Source organism: Furipterus horrens, unplaced genomic scaffold (genome assembly GCF_987537825.1).
Source record: "Furipterus horrens unplaced genomic scaffold, mFurHor1.1.pri manual_scaffold_13, whole genome shotgun sequence".
NCBI lineage: Eukaryota > Metazoa > Chordata > Mammalia > Chiroptera > Furipteridae > Furipterus > Furipterus horrens.
Window position 1 is genome coordinate 21,269,064 of NW_028327183.1, and position 25,602 is coordinate 21,294,665.

A 25,602-nucleotide genomic window follows, 5' to 3' on the forward strand; every position below is an offset into this window, starting at 1 on the left:
AGGGCTCCATGACTGGTTTTAACCTTAGTGCTTTTCATATGATATTGGTGATGGTTACCTCTGTTTCCAGGGGAGTCAAAGAATCCTCCTTGTAATTCCAGGCACTGCCAGCTACTGACTTTTAGTCAAAAAACAGGCTAGAAATGGAAAAAAGAAAAGCAGGGGCAAAGGGTGTAAAATCCATGCTTGGCCAGTTGCACCGGTTCTGCTGCTGATTTTGTCCATTTGTTTGGCTCTCTCCTGATCACTTTCTTCGTATTTATAGTCAAATGTTGTTCCTGTATTTCCTGAATACATTTGCTGGGTCTTTATAGACCTGCTAGTGGAATCCTTCTGGTTGTATTGGCTTTATTTTGCATCTTTGCTAATTACTTTACAGAACTTACTGACTATAAAGTTCAAGAGATTTTCTCTTACTTGATCGGTTTTTCTGTATCTTGATATATGTAAGGACACAGTAACACCATAAATCAGGGTAAATTATAAATGATCAGAAATTATATTTCAAGCATTTTTAAGAATTATGCTTTTGAACATAATTGATGAGATCCCCATTATATCATCTATTGGTTAACAATCTTGATTTATTAACTCTTTCAATGCAATGCAAAGGATGAAGCTTATTTGTGATACATATATATGTGTGTGTGTGTGTGTGTGTGTGTGTGTGTGTGTAGAGAGTCTTCAAATATATATAATTCTCACCTGAAGATAAATTTATTAATTTTAGAGAGAGAGGAATGGTGGGGCAGGGAGAGAAACATCTATGTGAGAAAGAAACATCAGCTTCCTCTTGCATGCACCCCAACCAGGGATGGAACCCACAACCTAGATATGTGCCCTGACTGGGAATTGAAACCATAAAATTTTGTTATGCGCAATGATGCTCCAGCCAACTGAGCCACCTGGACAATGCTGTGATATTTTTGAGTCAGATATATGTACCCATGATCTGTATCACTTATTCTTTCTTTCACTTACTAAATATTTAATGAACAGCTTCTGTGAGTAAGGCCCTGTAATGGACAATCTGATCATGATCTGGTGACCACATGACTGATGTAGTCAGGGGTATGGAAATAATAAAGAATACAGGAGAAGAAATACATGAGTTTTCTTTTAATAACATGCTAGAAGCTCAGCCAAGAAGTTGACATAGATATTTCTTGAATTACAAAAAATGAGAGATGGCCACAGCCAAAGGTATGGCAATTTAAAATCTGTCAGGATCTAGGAAATAGCCTTACTATTCTTAGAAATTGAAAAGGCTAAAACAGTCCTTGAATCTTTCAGTGAAATCTGCTGCAGTTTGCCTGCACATGAACTTTTATCCTTGGTATGAATTTTAACTTCATAGAAATGGAGTCACTATATATTGTATCTGATAGGAATCCTGGCCTTAATTTGATTTCAGGTAGGTGTAATGGATAGAAGGACTATTATGATATCAGAAAGCTGGGTAGAACAGAGTTGAGCCTTTTGCCATCAGTCATGTATTATAATTTTAATAAGGATCTCAGAGATTTTATCTTTATGGAGGCATTTGGTAGGCTTTTGACATTCCCATATATGTTAAATCCCAGGATGACTGTGTTACTTGAAAGTTTTAAAAACTGAAATCTTTGTTTAAGTCTAAGTCACTGAAAAAAATTTTTTAAAAAGGCAGAAAGAGAAAGCTCAGATGTTATACATCTACTATTAATAAAAATCTATTTATACAATTCCCTTTTCTCTTCTTACAAGTAATTGAGTAAATTGAAATGGTGAATGTGATGCTATTAAGAAAAACAAGGATTGTTAAAAAAAAAAAAAAAGGCTAGCAGCCATAAGTAGAGGCAGATCATTGGCTGTCAAGAGGTCACATGAGGGTCTTGTTTATACCTCCCTCCTCCACAACAGTGGACTATTTTCTTAGAAAGGGCCTCAACCAAGTTAATAAAATAATAATTATTAGACAAAAGATTAATTTACAAAATTACTGTCAAACAAATTAGAATTTTAAAAACTTCCTAGATGAAAAACTTTATTTGCAGGAAGATTCAATGGAATTTAAATTATAACTTAAAAGGTTACTCCAAATTAGTGCAAAGTGGATGAAAACTAGTAAAAAACAAGTCAGTAATAATTATAGCTAATTTACTGTCTCACTAAGACCAAAAGGTAGTTCTCTGCCTTCTTGAGAGTGTATTTCAGTGCAGGAGACAAGAGATAGCCAATGAAAGAGTAAAATATAAGACAAACTGAAACTATATATGAACACACACACACATATATATGTATGTTGCTATGTGTATATGCAGTTTCAGATAATGAGAAATACTATAAGGAGCAGAGCAGAATGTAAGGAGAGTTCTCTCTGAGGATCTCACATTTGAACAGACGCCAGATACAGCAGAAAAAGGAACCCTGTGAATATCTGAAGGAAGAGAATTCCAGGGGGAGAGAGCATGCTCGAAGCGGTGGGAATGAGCTTTAGGTGGTCAAGGAGCAAGGAGAAAATCAGTGTGGCTGGAGGAGAGAGTCAGCATGAAGGGAAGAGTAGTCCCAACGTGGCAGAGTTAATAGTGAGCATTGGTGAGGAATTTGGATTTTATTCTAAGGGATCAGAGGAGTGACATGATCTAATTTACACTTTCCACATTCTCTCTTGCTGATGTGAGGAATATGTGTGGGAGGAATAGGGCAGGAGCAGATTCTGAGGGACAATGGTGCAGAGGCTGAAGTGGAGATGGGCACAGAGAGTTGGGACATTTTCAGTGTCACTGCACATAGCTTGCTGATGACGTGATTATTGCTGTTATTGTTCACAACTTACCCCAGCAAATCAACGTGGGGACAAGACGCTGCTTGGTAGGTCTCTGGATTTCTTACATCATTTCTGAGTTTTTCATTCACTTGAAGTTAGCTTTTCTTTGTTTCTTCCTTTATCCTTATGTGTGGCATTATTAAAACTGTCCCTGGCCCCACAACCTAGATTATATGAGGTCTGTCCAGGAAGTATACAGACAGGTCCTATGAAAAATAGAGACTTTTTTTGAAGAAGATACAAGAAATATTGTACGTAGAACAGTGATGCTTCAGCTCCTTTCAAAGCAGGCACCTTGGGACGTCACACAGTTCTCCTAATTGCCATCAGCTGCCCCGTTGTATTTTTCTGAATTTCACCAATGGTCTGAAATCTCTTCCCTTTCAAAGGTGATTTTAGTTTTGGGAAAAGCCAGAAGTCACAGGGTGCCAAATCTAGGCTGTAGCGGGCTGAGTCATCTGGGTGATTTGATGTTTTGCCAAAAAATTCTGCATGAGGTGTGATGCATGAGCTGGTGTATTGTCATGATGACGCTGCCAATCACCAGTTGCCCATAGCTGTGGTCTTCTGAATATCTGAATAGTTTCCATGGAGGAATGTTCAAGCTTAACGCAAAATTTAATGCAGATTCATTGCTCTACTTGCTCATTTTGAATGTGATGGCCGCACAATACACATGTTCACTCAATGGCATCTACCCCCTCCCCCACTGACTAGTACAGTGAAGTCATCACTGTTCATGCATTTATCTTCTAGTCCACTCTCCTTGGCTGCCAGGTTACATTGATGTCATGCAAGTCATTCTTGTTATATTAACAATGGCTGGACTTTTGCAGGACTGACCCCGTATACTACAAACCACACTTCTGTCAGGCTGTGAAAGATCTTCACAGCCCAGAAAATGTATCCTCCCTCCTTTTTTTTCCCATCCCATAATCACACTCTCACTAGGAAATCAGGGCTCCTTTGTTCATATGTTCTGTACTAGCATGTCAGATATAGAAGGGAACTTATCTTGAAAACTGTTTCCCCACATATTAATAACTTCAAATATATGAGCCTTAAGTTTGCTCTCAGAGCCAATGACTTGTTGTGTGACTGGGAACCTCTGCTTTATTCCAATGTAATTTGTTTTATGGTTATAATTTTAAGGGTAATATCATGTGTGTTATTTATAATTTCAAGAGTTTAATTTGTTGTTCACCCATCCATCTTAAAAATAATTACAGCTAGTCAGTATTTGCATAACAGCTATCATTTGTATTTGGGTTTTGGGACAAATGAGTGAGTAAATGTAATTGCAAAGAGTAAGTCTACAGTTTTCAGTATAACTTTTTTTTCTCCTAAGAAATATGTCTTAATTCTAGATGCTGATGATGAGGATAATGATAATAGTAATAATGTTTTAAATTACATGGAAACACAATCTTTATAAATTCAGGACAAAATTGAAAGATGAATTTAATGTTAGTAAGTCTAAGGTAAATTTTTATCATTCTCATATTTAGTACCTATTACCAAAATGCTTCTTCTTGTTTGTAAACAAATTTAGTGTAAAAGATAAAAACTATTATGAAATATTTCAAATACCAAATAAAATAGGAAATACTAGAAATTTTGATAATGTAGAAACGTTTGTTTGAGATACCATCATCAACACTATTTACGTACATATAAAGCACTGGCTCCTTGAATATATGTTAATTTTGGTTTAAATTCTATTCTCCATCTCACTGCTCTACCATGGCCAGGCCTGTGTCGATGATGTTTATTGACATTACTTTTTTTTTTAGATGAAAACTTCACAGTCTCTCAGAAGTGACTACTGCAATGGGATAACATGAAGGAATCTAGTGCACTTTCTCCACTGATTGCCCCACTCCCTCCCCTAAAGATCAGTTTTAAAATGTGTTCACCTCTCAGAGTGAACATTGGCAAGACCAATGCTTTAGCTTCTGAGTAAAATCATTAAATATAAATAGAAAGCATGATTGAAAATGTAATTCAGCTGGGCAACAATTATATATGGTGATTCAACTAGGAATGAAGAAATTACAAATACATTCAAAGATCCAACTAGTGTTAGCCTATGGCAAGAAATTATAAAACAGAAGAGTTTTTAACAGTCCTTGTGTTTCCATATATTAGAACAACTGACTTGCACTAATCTCTATTGCAGGATGTCAGGCAAAGTGAAGGAGTAATAAAATAATGAACAAAAAATCTTGCCTAAAAAATGAGAAGAGTTACCATTAATGTCATGTGATAGATTAGAAACAAAGAGTACCAATGAAATGAACATCTCCTCCTCTTCCCCAAATAATCTCCCCCATCCGTTGCTTTTCATAATGAAAACGCTGGTCCTCCTTGTATTTGCAGGCCTTCTTTATCCGTCCTTGCTCTTAGTTATGACAGTGGGTCTGTTCCAGCCTTTTCACATTCTTTCACTTTGTAGGTGTGTGGTTTATGACACATATTCAATAGTCCTATTCAGAGGTGCTATTCATTACCTTAAAAACTAAGTTAAATGACCTGATGCTAATTGGTGTATTATACATATGCCCTTGACCTTGTTGACAGTGAGGACTCAATGTCCAGAGTTGCTGCTTCAGTTATCATACGCCCACAAACATTCTCCAGCCACAGAAATGATGGAGAGAAAAGAATCAATCATTTTTAAAGCTGAAATGTGACAGTGGTCATTTTCTATTTTGGTTTGTAAACTCAGCATTTTTCTTAGAAGCTTCTTAAATTAGCCTTGAATTGATTTTCATTCAACCAGCTCTGCAATTTTTGTTTGCCATCTAAATTGTTTTACTGACAGGTTCTTAAATGGGGCAAACTCCACTGCAATACTGTGTCTAGGACCTGAGGGAGAAGTGCTCCTGACATAGACTCACAAGTCATTTGTACTGCGCTTGGATTGCATCAAATTTACAAATATTTATTGAGTACCTAGAGCAAGCCAATTTCTAAATGCCATTCACAAAGGTTAATGTTGAACTCTTTGAAGGTTGGTTCTCAATCTTAATTACACGTAAGTATCACCTGGGGATCTTTTGGGAAACTGGCAGTAGCAGTACAAAGATAATATTTATTTATTGTGATGGGCGTTTGTACACTTTCAAAGTTGGATGTTATCAATTTGTCCTTGTACTGGTCTTTCAGTGAACATATGCTGGTATTTCTATTGGATGGATACCTATGAATGGAATTCTGGGTCATAGGATATGGGTACGTTAAGCATTAGGAGATACTGATGAATCTCTGTCAACTACTTGGATACCCTCACTATAAAGTGGCTGTTCAGATCTGTTATCCATTTTCTACAGGGTTGTCTTAAAAAGTTCTTTATATATTTTGGATAATTCCTTTTCAGATAAATGTATTACAAATATCTTTTCTTTATCTCTGTGGATTGTATTTTCATATTATTAATGCTGTCTTTGATGAACAGAAGTTCTTAATTACAATATATATCCTAGATTTTTCTTTTTATGTTCAGTTTTTTTTTTCTTTGATAGGCTAATATGGTTACAGGAAAAGAATGCCAAATAACTTTATGTTTGAATGATTTTTATTTCAGACTAATTTTCTTTTGTAGTGAATATGGTGCCCTAGTACCAAAGTGCAGTGCATTAAAGTCACATTCCTCTTTAATGTAATGACATCATTTATTTCAATTATCTTCTCCCTTCCGTCAGATGTCTTTTTCATGTTTAGCTTCAGAAGCTCTCAATGTACTTTTTCCTGTCTGCTGAGCAAAGCGGAGTGATTGTTGACTAAAATAAGATTCAGATGGGATCTTCTGAGATCAGAGAATATGACTAATGCCACCAATAGTTCATTTCTTTAAAATAGGCCTTGCTTAGTATGTTCAAAAAAAAGTCGCTGTAGCTCTGATGTGTGAGAAGTCTAAATAGACCCACTTTTTCCTGCTGCTGCTACCACCAGGACATGTTCTTACCACTGACTTTGACTCAGGAAAAAGTGACTGAGGATTCTCCTATGACAGTGTGGCTTGTACCAGCTGCCTCTTTCAACCATAATGGTTCCCTGAACACGAGAAGTTTTCCTCTTCCCGGCCCTCCCAGGGCTCTGCTCAGTGCAGACTCTTCCATAGCAGTTATGCTGGGCTTCCAGTCTCCCAGCCCTCTGCACCAACTAACACCGTCATCTCTGCGAGGCTGTCTTGCCCCGGGATGGCTGGGCAGGACAGGACTAATGACCCAATGCACGCTACACAGAAGACACTGTTCTCCTTCAGCCCCCTGACTCGGTCCTGGATCCAGCCTGCAAGCCCTGTCACTTTGCTGCCCAAGCTGACCAGTGCTCAGGGTCTTCAACTGCTTTCTCTGCCGTAGAGCCATGCTCAGGGAGAGCACCTGTCATGGAGCCCCTGCCGGGCAAGCTTTCGTAACGTTGAATTTTAAAGAGAACTGTGGAGGTCTTGACTTCTTCCTTCCTTTCTCTAGGGCTCCTGAGCGGATTATGCAGCTGTTTCCAACTAATCCTCAATATAGCCAAGCACAGCACATAAATAATTTGCCATTAAAAATTAAAGGTCTCCCTGTCACAAGAAGCCATGGAAAAAAAGTCGTGGAAAATTGGCATAGGAAGGCGCCAGCTTGTTGTCTGTGACAATAGCATCTGTCACTTAGAGTAACTTCCTGCAAGTAATGAACATGATAAAAGGACTGAGCTTGCTCCGTCTCTGCTCAGCACCTAGCACACTTTCTTAGGTGCAGCACCCCAGCACTGTTTTGTATGGGAACAAACTCAGTTGTATTCGTTCACATAGAAAGGTTAGGCATTTGTCTCACGAAATACTCAGTGTTTGGGAAGTTGTGGAATTCATTATATCTGCTACAGTTTGGCAGGTAAATTGATAGAAAATTAATTGGAAGACAGTTCCAAACATAACAGCTCAGCAGAAATATCCAGAATCAATTAATCAAACTGCAGCTCATTTTAATTGGACAAACGCTAACCCTGAAAAGACATTGGAATCTTTAATTAAGCTTTTAAACCAAATCCTATTTGTAATACCCATGTTTCCCAGAATAGTTACATCTCAAAATCAAATGTTATTAACTTGAAACTTAACAGTAAAGCAAAAATCCCCAATACCTGTATGACACATACATGTATTTCATTAGACATTACTTTTTTTTATCATTTAAAAAGGTAGTTTAAAGCTGTTTGGGTAAACATTAATTCTTTAATAGTACAGAATTAAGAAGTCCTGTTTACAGCGCTGAGTGTTGATTTTCTTCTCTTACAAATACTATTTAAGCATGTATTTCACACATATAAACATATGCTTTTTCCTGTTAATATCCCTGTCCTCTGACTTTTTTCTCCACCTGGTATCTATTTCCTGTAGCATCGTGGGGTAATTATTTGTTCACTTGTCTAAATCTAAACCAGACTGGGAGCTCTTTGAGAGCAAGATCATTTGCATACAACTCTGTAACTCTGGTGTCTGACACAGTGCCTGGTAGAGCTTCTAAATAAAACTTGCATAACTGAAATGCCATTCAAATTGAAAATGACCTGAGGGGTGGAAGAAGATCTCCTTTGACCATATTTTGTGTGGCGAGAACAGAGGCTTGCTTGTAAGAAAAGGCCACCTGTAGCTTCTGGTCCTACCTTTGCCTTTAACTAAATGTGTTCTAAAATCACTCAGCTATGCCCATGGGTTCAACCTTGGATTTCTCTGTGCCTTTAGTGTTGCATCATGTGAACCAAAACAAAATTAAACAACCAAGAATAAACAAGTTGGAACAGTTGAAAATAGATTGTATTTAGTTGTTGGACTCTGAGTTATTTAGATAAACACTTAAATCAGAGAGACTGGATGATTCAGAGTAACAAATGGCTAACAGACCGTGACTTCACATTACTATATACTATAAACTACATACCATGATTGAAAGTACTATAACATGAAGTAACGGAAATATACCAGGAGTATACCTCTAATCCAGACTTCACAGGATCTGGTCCTCCTCCAAAGAGTTCCTGGGCTAAAACTAGAGCCAACTCTGCAGGCTGCCTTCCTCAGGAAAGAAAACTCCAGCAAGGAGGCCAGAAATATCTGTCAAAGGATCAACTCTGAGCCCTAGGCATTCTTATTGAGTTGAGTTAGCCAATGGGAGAAGAGGGAGGTCTGAAGCTAAGGTCGGTAACAGCTTTGATATGGGAGTGAAAAATAAGAGTCCTGAGAATAAGGCCAAAGACAGACTACAAGGATGGCAGGAGATCGAGTCAGTGTAGGCGAAATGAAACAGGAAAATTGCCAGCTATTCGGAGACACTGGGATGAAATCAGCTCTTTTTCCCAGCCACGCCCACCTTCACTGGAATTGGAATACATCCAGCCGCACACCATACTGCATCTGGATTTAGAAATAAAAAACTTCTATATTCTTCAATGGGGAGGCACAAATTATGTCAATTGAAACCATTAGAATACAGAAATTTAAATAGTCGTTTGAATAGAGACCATTATGTCTATGAATCTGAATTTTAATGAGCATTTAGTGCCATGAGTCCAGAATTCTCAGAAGTTCTTTTACTTTGCTCTTCATGGTATTTCCTTATCCAAAAATGAAGAATTGCTTTATTATGTGATACATTCATTGAGTTTTATCCCTATTCGCAGTCTCAGGGACCCAAACATCCCTCTGCGGCTGAAGGTGTTTCTCTCTTCAAACCTTGAAGCACCAAACCCGCATCTCCCAGTACTAAGGTATAATCTAGTTTAATTAACAACTGCACTAATTAATTCTTAGTAATAAATTGAGTGCTAACAATGAGTTATTATTAATGTCAATTGCTAATTAATTAGTTATAAATAGTTATCGCCCACCTGTTATGGGTCAGGCACTGTTCTGTGTGCTGGGGCTGGGCGGTGAAAGCAGCCCTGACTGAACGTGCTCTCCAACGGAGGGACAATGAAGCAGACAAAATGAGTTGGTAAGATGGAAAGCCTGGTAGGTGGTGACAAGTATTTATATAGAGTCTTCCTGGCTAAGATTTGTTTATGAAATTAAAAGAACCTGTTTAATCTCTGAGGCTCAGGTCATTTTAAGTAATGAAGGCTAGGTTAAGAGCTAGCTGGATGAGCCGGGACAGGAGGGCATGAGCATGTGTGGAACCCAAGCAGGGCAGGGAAGCGGTCCCGGTGATGAGGCAGTAGTCTCTGCTCAATGACAAGCTCGTTTTTAAAGGTCCCATGGCCGTGTAGTGCCTCTGGGTAGAATTGCCCAAATTAATTTAGTTTAGGGTGCTCTTTTGCCACTTCAAACTCTGAGCATTAGTTTATGGTATTTCTGGACACAAATTGATGTGAAAGTCCACCTACAGCTTACCTTCCTATTCAGATAGTGCTTTAAGTGTGGTGGTCCAGTGATTGTCTGAATAGGATTTACCTCTGAGGACTGTTGAGAATTTAGATTCACAGCTCTATTCCTGGCCCACGAAATAAGCATTGCTTGGAGGGACTTCCTGAATCTGTGTATTTATGAAGTCCTTCCATGAATGCTCATATTATATACAGTTTGAGAGCTTCTGCCTTAGGATAACGGGGTCTGAGCCTATCCAAACATTTTAAGCCTATCCAAGGGTGACTTGGTAAGTACATATTGCTATGTATTCAATAAATGCTATACCACTGTGTTTCTTCATCAGCCCTCTTCCCAATTTTGTTGAGAATCTTTCCAAGCTTAAAACAATGAATGCCAGACCAACATGTAGAAAAATTTAACCAAAAAGACCCCGAAAAACCCAACCCAGCCAAAAGACCATGTCAAGGCACAGCCAAGTTTGAAGAAATCAAGGATTTCGTTATAATTCCCACTGAATTAAAACTGTACCAGCACCAGGATCATTTTTCAATATGAAAGATAAGCCACACTTACCCACAAATCTATTCTTATTTAAAATTGCAAAAAAAAATTCTTTCTGCATAAGAACATTAATACATCTCACTGATATTTTGAATCAAAATAGCCTTTATTTTGTTCTTTGAAATAAAGCAACTAATTAAAAAAACCCTCCCCAATCAAGTTTAATAAATAAATATATATTTATTTTTTAAAGAAAATGAATATGTAACAAATCATCTTTTAGAAAAAAAGTGAACTAGTGTTTTATCTTTTTCAAGTCTTTCAGTGTTTGATCACAAATTGTGCTTCCCAAATATTATTTTTGCTCTCCAAATTTTTGCCATTTTCTGAAAGGCCACAGTTTTTGCTCTTCTCTGTGAGGCCTCAGTTTTGTTTGGTCTTTAAATCCTGAATTAAAAACCTAGGAACATGTTTGCATTTGCAGTATTTCCCTTCTAGGTGGGACGGCCACCAGACAGAGAGGCTTTCTGGGATGTATCCGGTCTCTGCAGTTGAATGGACTGGCCCTGGACCTGGAAGAAAGAGCCAAGGTGACTCCTGGAGTGGAGCCAGGTTGTAGGGGGCATTGCAGCAGCTACGGGAAATTGTGTCGCAACGGAGGGAGATGCAGAGAAAAGCCCAGTGGGTTCTCGTGTGACTGCACCTTATCTGCATACACGGGGCCATTCTGCTCCAATGGTAAGGACGTCATGGAAAACCAGTCTGCCACAAATAAGCCTCTAGTAGTTGTTGTCTGTGTTGCTGTTTGAAACAAAAATATCTCCATTTCTCTCTCTCTCTTTTTTTTTTTTTTTGCAAATTACTTTTTTTGTGTAATCACGCTTCCTTACTTAGGATTGCCCAGTTGTTAAAAAGTCTCTATTGAGGATAAATCCTCTAGTAGTTGCCTGTAGATGTTGTAAAGTGTTAGCTAGTCAAACTGATTTTTTCTATCTAATATTGATGCTCTTAATATGGTTGTCAACAACCTGCTCCTTGGGGCAATTCTCTGTTTTAAAATCATTAAAGGAATTATTGTTATTTTTGATGAAGATAGTCAACAATGCAGGAAAATCTAGGAAGTATTATTTGTTTGTTTGCTTTATCCAGACATATTTTTCCAGGAATATAAACACCTTTTAAATTATTGATGTGTAACAAAATATGGGCATTTTGCTCTATATGTCAAATATCTGGTTATGAAGTAAAACAGTGGAATATTTTTCAGCTGTTCTTGTTCACTGGTCTACATCACAGAAGAAAAGAGAATTGAGTGTTGTATTAAGTGTTTTGGACAGACGTCTCTGAATATACAAACATTTGTTATACTTTCATAGTTTCTCATAGAACACTCTCATCCAATTTAATTCAATTGCTTTATTTAAGTGTTTCTGGGTTAGTGAACCTTTTCTGAAAGGAGGCTAACAAAAATTGGCTCCAAATTGAAGCCACCTCCAATTTGCAAAGAGAGCATTTGGGATTCTTTAATGAAAAGTTGTCAAAATGCACTCTGCAAGTCACCTACTCTTTACCAGGAATAAGTTATAATTTCAAGTCAACCTGTAGTCATAAATCACACACTGCTGCTACTATCTTAGGAGACTTTTCACATTTAAAGTTAGAATTAAGACTCTGTGGTCACAAGAACATGTCTTCGTTTTCTGAATTCAAATAATTTCTGGCTTATCTTGTTAAGTGCAACCAGGAATGTTATTCTGTATCCACATATTATATTGAATCTAGAAAGTATATAATAATAAAAAGCATAAAATGAAAACCTCCTGAAGTGCCAAGGGAGTGGAAACATTGCTACATTACCTGTAAGCATCATCTGCAACTCGTATTCAACACCTGGCCCTGCATAGGAATGGAAAGACTCAGGCTTCTGGATCCAAAACTGACTATCCTTCCCACTGTCCTTTTCATTTTATACAACTATATTTGAGGGGTGTGTGTGCACACGTGTGTGTGTGTGTGTGAATTTGGGATATTAATCTCATATAAGTAGAATACTCTGCTTTTGTAAAATGATTTAAAAGAGGCTGGATAGTTCCTTATGCTGATCACTGCTACACAAATGCCCATTTCTCCTCTCTTCTATTAATGGTACATTTTTTTGTAGTGCACAATAAATATGAGAAAGTCTTTAGATGCTGGAAAGTAATAGGATTCCTCAAACTTCCTTTCTTCCTAATACTGGAAGACTAGTGTATGCTAGGTACAAAAAGATAGATGAGACTTAAAATTTAAATAAGAAAATGGATGGTAAGGGCGATGAAAGTCAAGAAGCTGGTTTATGTTTAAACTCAAGAGAGCAGTAAGGTTTCAATTATAAGATTAATTAGCAAATTAATTACATATAATTCAAAAATAAAGCCATTTCAGTGACCATGGTGGAAGCTCTATTAATTTATAGTGTATTTAATTCTGGTTTGAGGATATTTGTAATATTTATATCATTTGTTATTTTTAATTAAAAGTATCAGTTAATAACTGAAACAAGATTCTTGAAACTTAATTTTTTAACATAAAATGTGTATATCATTTCAGAGATTGCTGCATATTTTGGGTCTGGCTCATCTGTGACTTACCATTTTCAAGAAAATTATTCCTTAAGTAAAAATTCCAGCTCCCACGCTGCTTCATTTCATGGTGATATGAAGCTGAGCCGAGAAATGATCACATTTAGCTTCCGAACGACACGGGCACCAAGCTTACTGCTTTATGTGAGCTCCTTTTATCAAGAATATCTTTCAGTTATCATTGCCAAAAATGGTGAGTGCTTTTTAGATGAGAGAGAGAAAATTGAGTTAGGGCATTACATCAGTAATAATATGGATCATTCTCGTGTTCTTGCTTCTCAGACTACACTCAGGAAGAAAAAAACGTGCCTGCTTTGCTATATTCGATTGTGTTTTTCAGTACTATCCTACAAGTTTAATCTAAAGGGATTAAACTAATTAAGGTGTCTTCACCTCTCGGCAATTTTGATAATTATACATATCTCATGTGAATTTTTATTTATATAAAATATTGTTATATTTTATTATTGTTAGATGCTCTTCAGCATCCCACATGAATATCAGTATCAGTTTTGTGGTTCAAGAAATAAGGTGCTGCTATGTACATAACAAATATTTTCTTCAAATCAAAGTACAAAATTTTGAAGGAATGTTAACAAACTAGTATTCTGTATAAGAAAATGTCTACAAAGTAATCTGTTGACTCTAATTGAAGGCGATAAAATAGTAATGGGAAACACCGGTACATCGATGCAGGGTAATGGTGTGTGGATTAGGACGTGTGTGTGCTCTAGAAACCTTGTCATGGAAGACTATTGCCTGCTTTTTTTCTCTCCACTCTGTCCTGATTAAAGATAACAATTTTATAAATATCTTCTCTGCATGAAGAAAATAAACACTTACAAATGTGTGAACCTATCATTTCAACCAAATCAAATACAGACCAAGGACACTGAATGCCAGAAGAAGGATAATCTTGTTCAATAGTATATTTACCCTCACTGTATACGTTTTGAGCTTAAAGTTTATATGTTAGGACATTTCCTTTGTTATATTAGGCGTTGTTCTGTGAAGTAAATTAACTGACATATTTACAGGCAATTGAGTACTATTAATTCTAATAGTAAGTTTGGCTTAAAACCATTCATTTTACCATAATTTTATCCTGAAGTTTATGATCATTACCACTAGACCAAATATTTCTTATCCTCAGTAAAGTACATTTACTTATAATAATTTTATTAATTAATTACATCTCAGGAGTGGTAGATATATTTTTTTAAGCAGATGAGATTATAGAAATTGAATGCTATTACAACATTCCACAATAGTTTGGCATTTTATAATATACCAAGTCTTATTTATTTTTTTAAGTTAGGAGATAGTACAGATATTTGTGTTTTCTTAATTGCATATTGATTTTTTTGGGGAAAAATTAAATATTTGCATGAAAAAGACTACTTATTAGCAACATACTTGGTCTTGATTTTGAAAATAGTGCAATTTCTCATAGAAACTAGCATCTAAGAATTATGATGAAAGGATACATCCAAATAAACTATTGCACATTTTCCCCAGAAATTACTCAGTAACAAAAAAGGTACTCTTAATTTTTATAAGTAATTATTAAAATACAAGTTTAACTGAAAATATAACTTCCTCCCCTCCCCCGCCTACTTTAGGAAGTTTGCAGATCAGGTACAAGCTAAATAGATACCAAGAACCTGATGTTGTTTCCTTTGATTTCAAAAACATGGCTGATGGGCAACTTCACCACATCAAGATTAACAGAGAAGAAGGAGTGGTCTTTGTAGAGGTAACATAGTAAATCCAAGAGGAGAAATGGTTTCAATTAGGACTCCCCATATGAAGGGCCTGCTGCAGAAATGTGATGATGAATGGAATAAACAAAGACATCCTTTCAGTGCTACTTGTGAGCAGATCATACACAGACCGTCACCTGTGATCAGAGTTTAATAAGGGATAAGACTCTGTCCAAGATATTATTAATATTTGATACCTAAATATACAGATTTTCCCCATGTGCTTTATTGCTCAGGAGGAAAGTGCTATCTAGTTGCCAAGTGTACTACTGCTCTAATGAAACCACTTTACTTCAGATGGCTCTAAACACAGCCATAATTCTAGCACAGGAATTAGTTATTGCAATATCAGAATAGTATATAAAAAATGTGAGTTACAGCAGAGAAAGTGGAATTATTCACTCTACCAGTTTTGAAGAAAAGCACTAATGTTTCAGCCCTCTGCTAAAGGAACATTTCTTAGCTGAATAACTAAAGTGAAAAAATGTTGGCTTCACCAATTTTGTCTTTCTTTTACAGTGGAGAAAAACTAAGTGATTAAGGGTATAGAAAGTGGGGTGCAGTGCTGTCTGAGGGTAGTATGGAAATAGTTTAGAAAATAATATTCAACTTTATAAATGGCTCTTTATATGTTTTTTCCCTAAATCTTTGGGGTTATACTAACAGTTGCCTATTTTATATATTGTTTTGTCTTCCTTTGCTTCCTGTCCTCAATAAAATGGCATCCATCTGGATTTTTGCATCTCATGAAACAATTTCATAGATTGATGAGAATGCAAGGAGACAAGTCCACCTGTCATCAGGTACAGAATTCAGTGCAGTCAAGTCTCTTGTACTGGGCAGGATTTTAGGTAAGTAAGAGAAACAAGCTCTCCTCTGATAACGATGCTTACACATGGATCAGAAGAGTCATATTCCAAACACACACACATGCACACGCACAGACACCACCTGCAAATTCCTCATGCCAAAAGAAATCTCTGGCCTTATTTTAGTTATGAAGTGAGTGATACGGCAGCAACTGTCCTTTCTCAGAGGTGTATGTCATCATGAGTAGGGACTTCCTGCAGGGTGAGCAGGCACTCTCCTTTATAATGCCACTCTTGCATAATGAAACATGATACTGTTCTCACACTTCAAAAATATCAAATAATACAGGTAGAAATAACAGGTCACCTGACTATTTTGTCCAAGATAGTAAACTGATGTAATTTTTTACCTTTTCCATGATTTGCACCTTGATTAATCAGTCATTCCTTACATTCCTGGTACGTAATCTTACAATCTTGAGAATGTTCGATTAAACCCATGGGTGAATGATCAAAATATTGGCCCTTGAGAAGGTTAATAGTTAAGTTTATAAATATTTATAGACTTTCTACAATGAGCAGTAGAATTGTATGCTCTTATTCTCCAAACGAGGGAAATGTCGTGAATCACAATATTCTTCCAGTGTGCCATAGTGGATCTAAAAAATATTTGCAGAGTACTATTGAGGTATTTGGAAGCTTAACTGAAATATTCCAAGTGTGTTTCATAGTGTAAATTATATAAATTCAACTACAATAATAAAAAATCAAATAAATATAAATTCTCAGTGTAGCAAGGTCTGAGATGAAGCATTATGTAAAAATGTAAAATACAAGATAGAAAATTCTAACAATTGTGCATAATGTTGATAAAATCATATTTTTGAAGAAATAATGTCTTTAAATTTCATGCCAGCATTACTGATGAAAATATTTTTTGCGAGTAGAAATATGTTAAATATGTTATAAAACAATTGGGAAACTGATCTACATTCTATGAGAAGGATTGTCTTAAACAAGAAGGATAATAATAACATCCATTGTATGAATATGTATTTCCCTTTTTTGTAAGTAAATAGAGGAGATTAGTATGGAATTAAAGATGTTAATGCTTTTATTCAAGAATAGCATGTTATTCAAATGCATATTGCTCATCCTGAAAAATAAGATTAAAGTCCAGATTCAGCAATGAACTGCTACTCATTCTCCTAAAAGTGTAAGAAAGAACTTACTTGACATGTGGCTAAGGTGTGGAACTTGACCGGAGACTAATGCTGAGTTCAAATCATTTGTAATTCAAAGAAGAGTAACAATTTATGGTCACATTTAGTGTGGTATATGACATTACAATAAAATGCTATGTAGTACATTACTATATTTTAATGTAGTATATTAATTTATAGTAAAATAGATGCTAAAATGGAACTGTTAATTTTGAAGTTTCTTATTATGTTAGTCCAGGTCCTCCAAGAAGCAACGGGCAGGACAAAATTAACTACGTGACGATTTCATTAAGGGAGTGCTTGTGAGAAAGAAAATAGGGAGGGAACTGGCGAAGACCGCCTTGCCGTCAGATGGTCTTGCAATTCTGCCTCTAAATGAAGGAGGGAGAGGGAAAGCTAGAGAGCTAGAGAGCAATGTCCTGGACTTCTGTGCAGTCTTAGAGAAGTTGCACACCCTTTGGGGATCCGTTGAGTCAGCCAGCCATCAGAAGAGTCCCAGGTTTTCCAAGAATGGCCTGCCTTAGAATCTCCACTGTGGCCGGCCACTGGCCGGGAGCAGCCCTTGGGGAACATGGCCTTGGCTCAGGTATGATGATGCATTTCAGAGCCTGGCAGCTGGGGCCCTTGGTCAGCTCTCTCCTCTAGTTGGAGGTCTGCAAGGCACATTCTTATTGACTGCTGCTTATCAAATATGGTTTTCATTTTTGTAAGCCTATTTGGCTCATTGATTCATTTAACACAGAGTTTGCGATCACCCATTGTGTAATGCAGAGAATGTCCCTCAGCAAGGTTGACGTTGCCCCTTCCCTCACAGAGCTTATGGTTAGTGGGCATACAGACAATACTCAGACAAAACGTTGCTCTGTGCCTAATTGAGTATAATGTATCCTGTGTTGCTTCAGATAAAGTAGTCCCAGATCACTCTCCTAATTAAAATAAATTCAAATACTCGTATCATTTTATAATTTCTGAATATTTCTTTTAAAGGAGCAGAATGTAAACATTAACCATTTGCTTATTTTGGAGTTGTAATTTGCCTCCAGTTTCAACCAGAGAATCCAGGATATGACCATCCACTGCCATTTCAGATGGAAACCCAGAAACAAAGGAAAACCCTTCCCACTCTCACTTTCTCTGGTACTCATTTCTTAAATCTAAGAAGAACTATGGGATTTTGGGTTACTGTCAATGTTAACATTAGTAGCAGATACTGAGAAAGGAGGGTAAATTTCAAGAAACAATATCAAACTCTACTATGAAGACATGGAAACCATCTATAAATCTCTATTACACTTAAAGTACTTAAGGACTCACTAACTTTGGCAATAATGCTGTATTAAGTTGGGAGCCATCATGGAAAAAAATCAAGGGTTTAGTCAACCAGATCTTCCTGCCATGAGTAGAGTATATTAAATTTTCTTTTTCATATTCATAATTCACTGTAAAATTAAGCTCTGAATTTTGTGTCCAGAAAATTCTATATGTTAGAATAGTTTTATGATTTATTTTAAGTAAAAGCTAGAGGTCATTTATTTCTCATTCCAATTAGTAGCGTTCCTGTATCAAAGGTGATGACCGATGGTGATCGTTGCTCTCTTCTGAGGCCACAGAGCCAGGAAGTACTCAGACGCCATGGTAGAGATTCGGGCCAGAAGTAAATAAAGTGTGTAGTCAGCTCAGTGGATTGAGCGTCGGCCTGCGAGCTAAGTGTCGCTGGTTCGATCTTCCAGTCAGGGCACATCAGAGAAGGAAAACTCTGACTCCAAAAAACCTCCGCTGCCTTGCGGCATACCTCTTCAGGGGAAAGGCTAAGGGAGTAAACCCCGACAGAAAATCCGGAGCCGGAGTCCCTAAGGCGGTTTGACGTTGTAGTCAACACCGGCAACTCCTGCGGCGCACCTGAAGCCAAGCTGTATTGACTCCGTCTTTCCCTTGGACCCTTCAGCTGCGAAGAGAGGGGGGGTCTGCTGCATGGGCAACAGCAGACCCTCCATATCACCCTGCCCAGGCTCTGTAGCTTCAGCTTCACTGGAGAGGACACTCCAGCGTCATCGCAAGATGTCGATTCAACACAGGAGGAGACAGATACCGTGTCACTCCCGAGTCGGACTGCACAGCCATTCTCGGCGGTGCAGATAGACTCTTAAGAAGCTACACCATCGTCTCTCGAGAAGGACGGCTGCCGACGACGAGTCAGCAGGGAAAGCACATCTACTCAGCCTGCACTGAAGAGCTTTAAGAACAATCTCCAGTGTGTCAGAAACCCTTTATGTAAAAATTGCTTCAGAGCTGAGAGGTGAGGACAAAAGGTGACTTTGATAACCGCAGGGCACTGTGACTTTGTAAATGTATTGTGAAATGCCTTGTAAGATAATGGACTGGTTATTTTAAAAGCAAGGTTTAGAAGGGAAGTAGAGTTTAGAGCAAGAAAAGTAAGAAAACTATTGAAAATCTTTATTTTTTCATTCACCAGGTTGATTTTTTAGTATTTTAAGATTTAAAATGTCATAGAATGTCTTCAATATATAGTGTGACTTCATTCTTGCAAGAAACTACTTAAAACCATGTATGTTCATCAAGTTGATTTTTGAATATTTTAACAATTAAAATGTCATAGACTTCTTCAGTGGATGGTGTGACTTCAGACATTTGCAGAGAGTTAGCTGTATTATTCTGAACCAGCTCAACCTAGAAGCTTACAAACACTGTTTATCCTCATCATAATACATGAGCATAGGTCAGAAGTGTAATGTCTCAAAGCCAAAGACCATTCATGATGCTGAATCATGCTATCTGATTTTAATTATAGAGTGAATGATAAGGCAGACATTGGGATTATGTCAGTCTCATCATCACAAGGTGGGAAGGACTAGTGTGCTCCTTTGACAATGACTTCACCCCCGTCACAGTCAGACATCATAAGACATAGAGCTCTACTTACGCTTCAAAAAACACCGAATGATAAAAGCAAAGTCACAAATCCCAGACTATGTATTTATCAGCTGCCAAATCTAGAAACCCTTATACAATGCTAAAACTAGAATGATCTTGAAAATAAGTAGGAGAAAGTGATTGTTTATTTTTTTAAAATTACTAACATGTTTTAAAATGTACCTGTACCCCTGGCTGGTTTGGCTCAGTGGATTGAGCGTCGGCCTGCGAGCTAAGTGTCGCTGGTTCGATCTTCCAGTCAGGGCACATCAGAGAAGGAAAACTCTGACTCCAAAAAACCTCCGCTACCTTGCGGCATACCCCTTCAGGGGAAAGGCTAAGGGAGTAAACCCCGACAGAAAATCCGGTGCCGGAGTCCCTAAGGCGGTTTGACGTTGTAGTCAACACCGGCAACTCCTGCGGCGCACCCGAAGCCAAGCTGTATTGACTCCGTCTTTCCCTTGGACCCTTCAGCTGCGAAGAGAGGGGGGGTCTGCTGCATGGGCAACAGCAGACTCTCCATATCACCCTGCCCAGGCTCTGTAGCTTCAGCTCCACCGGAGAGGACAGTCCAGCGTCATCGCAAGATGTCGATTCAACACGGGAGGAGACAGATACCGTGTCACTCCTGAGTCGGACTGCACAGCCATTCTCGGCGGTGCAGATAGACTCTTAAGAAGCTACACCATCGTCTCTCGAGACTGACGGCTGCCGACCAGGATTAAGTGAAAAATAAAGCCCTGATCAGGGGCTCACGCTTGTGTGTGAGTAAATTTATTGAAGAACAGCCATTGATGGGTGGGAGAGAGAGAGAGAGAGAGAGAGAGAGAGAAATTGGCAGGAGTGTGGGTTCAGGACCTTAGGGGTGGGAAGAGGCAGAGCCATGGTGAAGAGATACTGGACAGGCCAGTCTAATGACCTGTAGGACTTGTCAGAATACGAACAGTGAAATTGGATTCTGCTTGTGTTGTCTTTTAATTGTAACAAAGGGTTAAAGATGGTTTCCATGTCATCATAGCACAATTTGATAGTTACATAAAAATTACTCTCCTTGCTTGATATCTGCTAGTTATGCTCATTGCGGATGATTGGAGTGAAAAATTGTTCCTACAGTCCATCCTCATTTTAAAAATGAGTATTGGAGGACAAAGGAAAAGCAGTTCCTTTCTTTGTGGGTCTCCTTCTGAAAAGGCAGGCATCCTGATGTCATTTCCTTGTTAAGTGCATTATGCAGAATGTATTAAGCACCAGTGCCAAAGTTAATGGTTCCTCAATGAGCTCCTTTAAGAGAACTATTTACTTGAAAATTACATAAAAAGAGCTCTCTCTAAAAGGTAATTAATCAAAGGAAATTTGAAGGTATGAAGTTGTGTTGCTAATCTTTAAGCTTTTATTGGATTGCAGTTCCGCCACATGGAAAAAAAAATCTCAATTAAGATCATTACATAATCTTGAAATTGCATAAAATTTCTCGTGGAGAATGTGCCCATATTTTGAATAATGACATAATTTAACCTATTGTAAAATGACTGAAAACTCACTGTTCGAAGGCGGACTGGAGTTTACAGTGACTCTTTATTACAGGTAGGTAATGGTGCAAGAACACCGCCAACAAAAATCTGTTGATACATCATGGTGATGGTGGGAAGAACCAGGCTGTGTCCAATCAACTTGGTTCATGTTCTTCCATATTTATAGGCTGCGTTACATTCCCTCTTTATATCCGAAATTCATTGTAAAATGAACTTATGAGTTCTGTTCGTGGATTGTGTTTTAGGTTAGAAGAGATTTCTAAAAGCCTGGATGGTTTTTACTCATTCTGAGCAGCACTGTTGGTCTATTGAGAGGTAATGACCCATAAGGGTCATTTATCCCATCTGAGGCCGCGGAGTCAGGAAGCAACTCAGGTTTCTGCAGTGGAGACTTAGGCCAGATGTAAATAAAGTGTGTGGTCAGGGGACAGAGGATGCCTACTTAATCTTCTCAGAAGAGCTTTCAGAACAAACTTCAGTCTCAAACATACTTCATGAAACACCTGCTTCAAAGCCAAAGGAAGCCAAAGGAGAGTTGGACTAGATTACTACAGGGCACTGATTTTGTAAAGGTCATGTCACGTGACAGGATGAGACAGGTTACTCTGACAGCACAGGAGAAGTACAGGTTACCTGAGATCTCTCAGTGCCTAAATCATCTACACAGATTGCTTTTGTATTAAGCAGGCTTTCAAGGTTAGATCTCAGGGTGGCCGGTTTGGTGGGCAAGCGAACACCTTTTAGGAAACGCTGCTGCTTTATCCACATTGAACTGGCTGCCTGCTTCGCCGCTTTCCTTTACCGCTGTTTTTGGCCGCTGCGGCGTCCTCGTTGTAATTGCATGTAATGGTGAACGTGCCCTGCGGGCTTTAGCCCTGCCTCTCCGCTGAGTCCTTTCACCGTTTATCTTCATCTTTACGGATGAGAGATGTTGAGATCCTTTAAAAAGATGGCTCCTTTTTAGAGATACGATCAAACTGCTTAAGATTTGTTTTCTGAGTTTTATTTATTTTTGTTTTATTTTGTCTTTTTGGTTTGTTTTTGTTGTTGGCTTTTGGGTTTTTTTGGGGGGGGGTATGAGAACCACAAGAAATTTCATGAATCATTCCTTGTAATTGTTCTTCCCCTTAATTTCATATCCTTTCCAGAAACTGTAATAAAAAAGTACTTCGTTCAAATTTTAATTATTTGGTATTCTATTTTTTTTTTTTTTCGGTAGATCTTTTGTTAAAAGATTTCTTCTTTAATAAAGCAGAAGTTAATCCCTTTGTTGGAAAATACAATTGAGGCTAATTTTTTAATAGGCAAGACTACCCAGAAGCCTAAGTCAGATAAGTATTTTTATAACCAGAAACGTCCAAAACATGGTTGTCATATCAGGATTTGTGTAAAGCAGGAGACATTTATCTTCAGCTCCTCCACCTCCCCTGTCTAACCCTTACATGATGTTGGCATTTCAGGTGTCAGATAACAGGAAAGATGTATATTTTTGCTCATTGGCTTTATTAGCATGATTGTCAGTGCATATATCTGATGCTGTGTATCTGTCAGGCCAACTTTGCTATGAGCCATTTAATATAGCTGTTAATTTTGTTTGAACTTAATTCCTGGGAGATGGCTGCATAGTTCTGTAGTTTCCCTTCACTCCCAATTCTATCCCACCGACTCTTCCAAAACAAGGAGTTGCTGGTTCAGCCCAGCAGGCAGTGGGGAACCTAGAGGTTGCCAGTGAGAAGGTGTAATGGGGCTGACTGCGCTCTGGCTGGGAGACAGTCTGGGGCTTGGCCCACAAGTCTTGGGGTCAGGAGAGACCCTGAATTGTGTGGATTCCCACCTCCCACTGGAAATGCTTGGCTTGCATAGATGTCTGGCTCCCATTGGGGAAAAGTCAGCATTGAAAACATCAGTGTATCCATCTTCCCTCTTTGCCAAAAAGGGAATGACCTGAAATTTGAGGACTTCCTGAACCCTACTGAGGATGACTTGAAATCTAGGCCAATTCCTCTCTCTTCCGCAGCTGGGTGGGTACTTCATCCTGCAGTTCCACTGACATGGACAGGTACCTTGTCTACCTTAGGTCAGCCACCTAAGGAAGTCAGTGACTGAGGTTCAGCTAGCATATAGAAAAACAACCCATACTGAAGAAGATTCAGTTAAAAAATGGGAGAAAAAGCAAAGCAACCAGAATCCTTCCCTATCAACATGAAGTTACTCAAGGAGACAGATGGCATTCTGAATGAAACTTAGTAAGAGCTTGAAGGAAAATCTAGTAAAGCAACAAAAAGACCTTGAGGAACTAAAAAGTTTAATTTTTTGATTTTCCAGACTCAAGAACTCAACAGGGAAGAATGATCTTTGTTGATGCTTGACTTTATCACCTGGAACATAAAGTGAATGAAACTCTTGACCCATATAAAAATAAATCCTAAAAGATAGAAATCAGGAGGCAAAGTAAAAACACTTAGAGAATATGCAGAAAAGCCCCAGTATGAATAATCCTCAGTCCAGACAGATAAAAGGGCTGAGGTGAAACAATAGTTGTGCACACGATCTATGAAATTTTCCAGGCTAAAGAAAAAACTCGTGTCTGCAGGTTAAAAGGGCCCACCGAGACCTACACAGAATAGGTGAGGGAAAATACACACCGAGCAACAATCTGATAAAAATTTCTGAACCACAGAGAATCTTGCAAATTTTGAGGAAAAAAAGCAGAAGACCCAGAGGCTGCTGGATAATAGCTACAGACTACTAAGAGAGTAGGAATGTGGGAAGACTCATCCTTAAAGTACGCACACACAAAATTACCTCATTTATCAAGATAAAGTTCTGTTTCAGATACATCCCATCACATTTTCTAATTTATTTCTTGATAGCATTATCACGCTTCAAGATTTTCATTAGTTCCTTTTTCCTATGTTTATTTTCTGTCTCCTCTACTGGAATGCAAGATGCTCGAATTGCAGAGAATTTTTTCCCTGTGTCTTTAGCTCTCAAACAATAAATATTCACTAACTAACTGTCCATTTTAACTTTTATAGTTTAAAATTTTTATACAATAATTTATAATTGGTCAAGTGTTTTCAATTTGAAGGCATAGTGTTGAAAAGTCACCTCAGATCAGATTTTTAGCAGAGAAATGAATCTTATCTATTTACATTTTTTTGGCTCATAAGGTAAGTTTTTTTTTTTTAAGTCTATAGAAATTTTATTTAAGATTTTAACCTTGTAGAAGAAATGAGAAAAACAAAACACTCTTCTGGTTATGTTGTTATTAAAATATTTTCTTCTCATTTCTTGGTAAAGTAAAAACAAAAACACTCCCAGGCAAGAATGTTGTCTTTCTAAAAATATATATGTTTGAATGTATATCTGTTCAAATGAGTGAGTGCTGTGTGGTGGGACTAAGTCCTTTAGTTTATCCACACTGGGGAAATGTCTCCTGTGTGACATTTGGTGCTGGGGGTTAGGGCCCCCTACGTGTTCAGGGAGCTTGCGGTCTAGCCTGCTGTGAGCAGCAGACTGACCATCTCTCAGTTGTGCAAGGCTGGTGGCCTGCTGGTGAGAACGTGGCCCCCAGAGGCCCAGTGACTGGGGCTGAGTGCCAACTCACCCGCCACGGCAGGAAACTGATGTCATCTCTCTAACTTCCCGATTTCTTTTTATACTGACCAATACTCATGATACTAAGCATTTCATCAGTATTTTTATTATTAGGTATAAAATGTGAATGGAAATGGAGAAAAAAGGAAGTGTCCTTCAGAAACCTTGATATGACAAGACAGGTTCAATTAGGGCTGAACTGCCCCGAGTGACTTCAATAATAGCTGCTCTCAAGCCAAAAATTAATAATAATAAAAGAAATAAAAGGCACTGCATAAGATATGAGCAGAGCAAAGGAAAGAATCTGTCAATCAGAAAGTGGTTCATAAATAAAAGAAGCTTGTGGGTGGAAGTCCAACAGGCTTGGAGTCTAGTCATAATGCCGACGGTATAATCTCAGGCAAATCACTGAAATTCTGAACCTAAGTGTTGCATCTTATATGACTGGAATCAGATACTTGTGGC

At 38.0% G+C, this 25,602-nt stretch overlaps 1 protein-coding gene across 1 annotated transcript in view; it reads left to right on the top strand.

Moving 5' to 3' along the window:
- Positions 1 to 25,602, top strand: part of CNTNAP4 (contactin associated protein family member 4) — a 236,289-nt gene that overhangs the window by 203,142 nt on the left and 7,545 nt on the right. The window contains exons 18-21 of the mRNA XM_090261235.1: positions 11,157 to 11,396; positions 13,248 to 13,472; positions 14,902 to 15,035; positions 15,806 to 15,893. Coding sequence (XP_090117361.1) covers positions 11,157 to 11,396; positions 13,248 to 13,472; positions 14,902 to 15,035; positions 15,806 to 15,893 — 687 coding nt within the window. The remainder of the gene's footprint in view (positions 1 to 11,156; positions 11,397 to 13,247; positions 13,473 to 14,901; positions 15,036 to 15,805; positions 15,894 to 25,602) is intronic.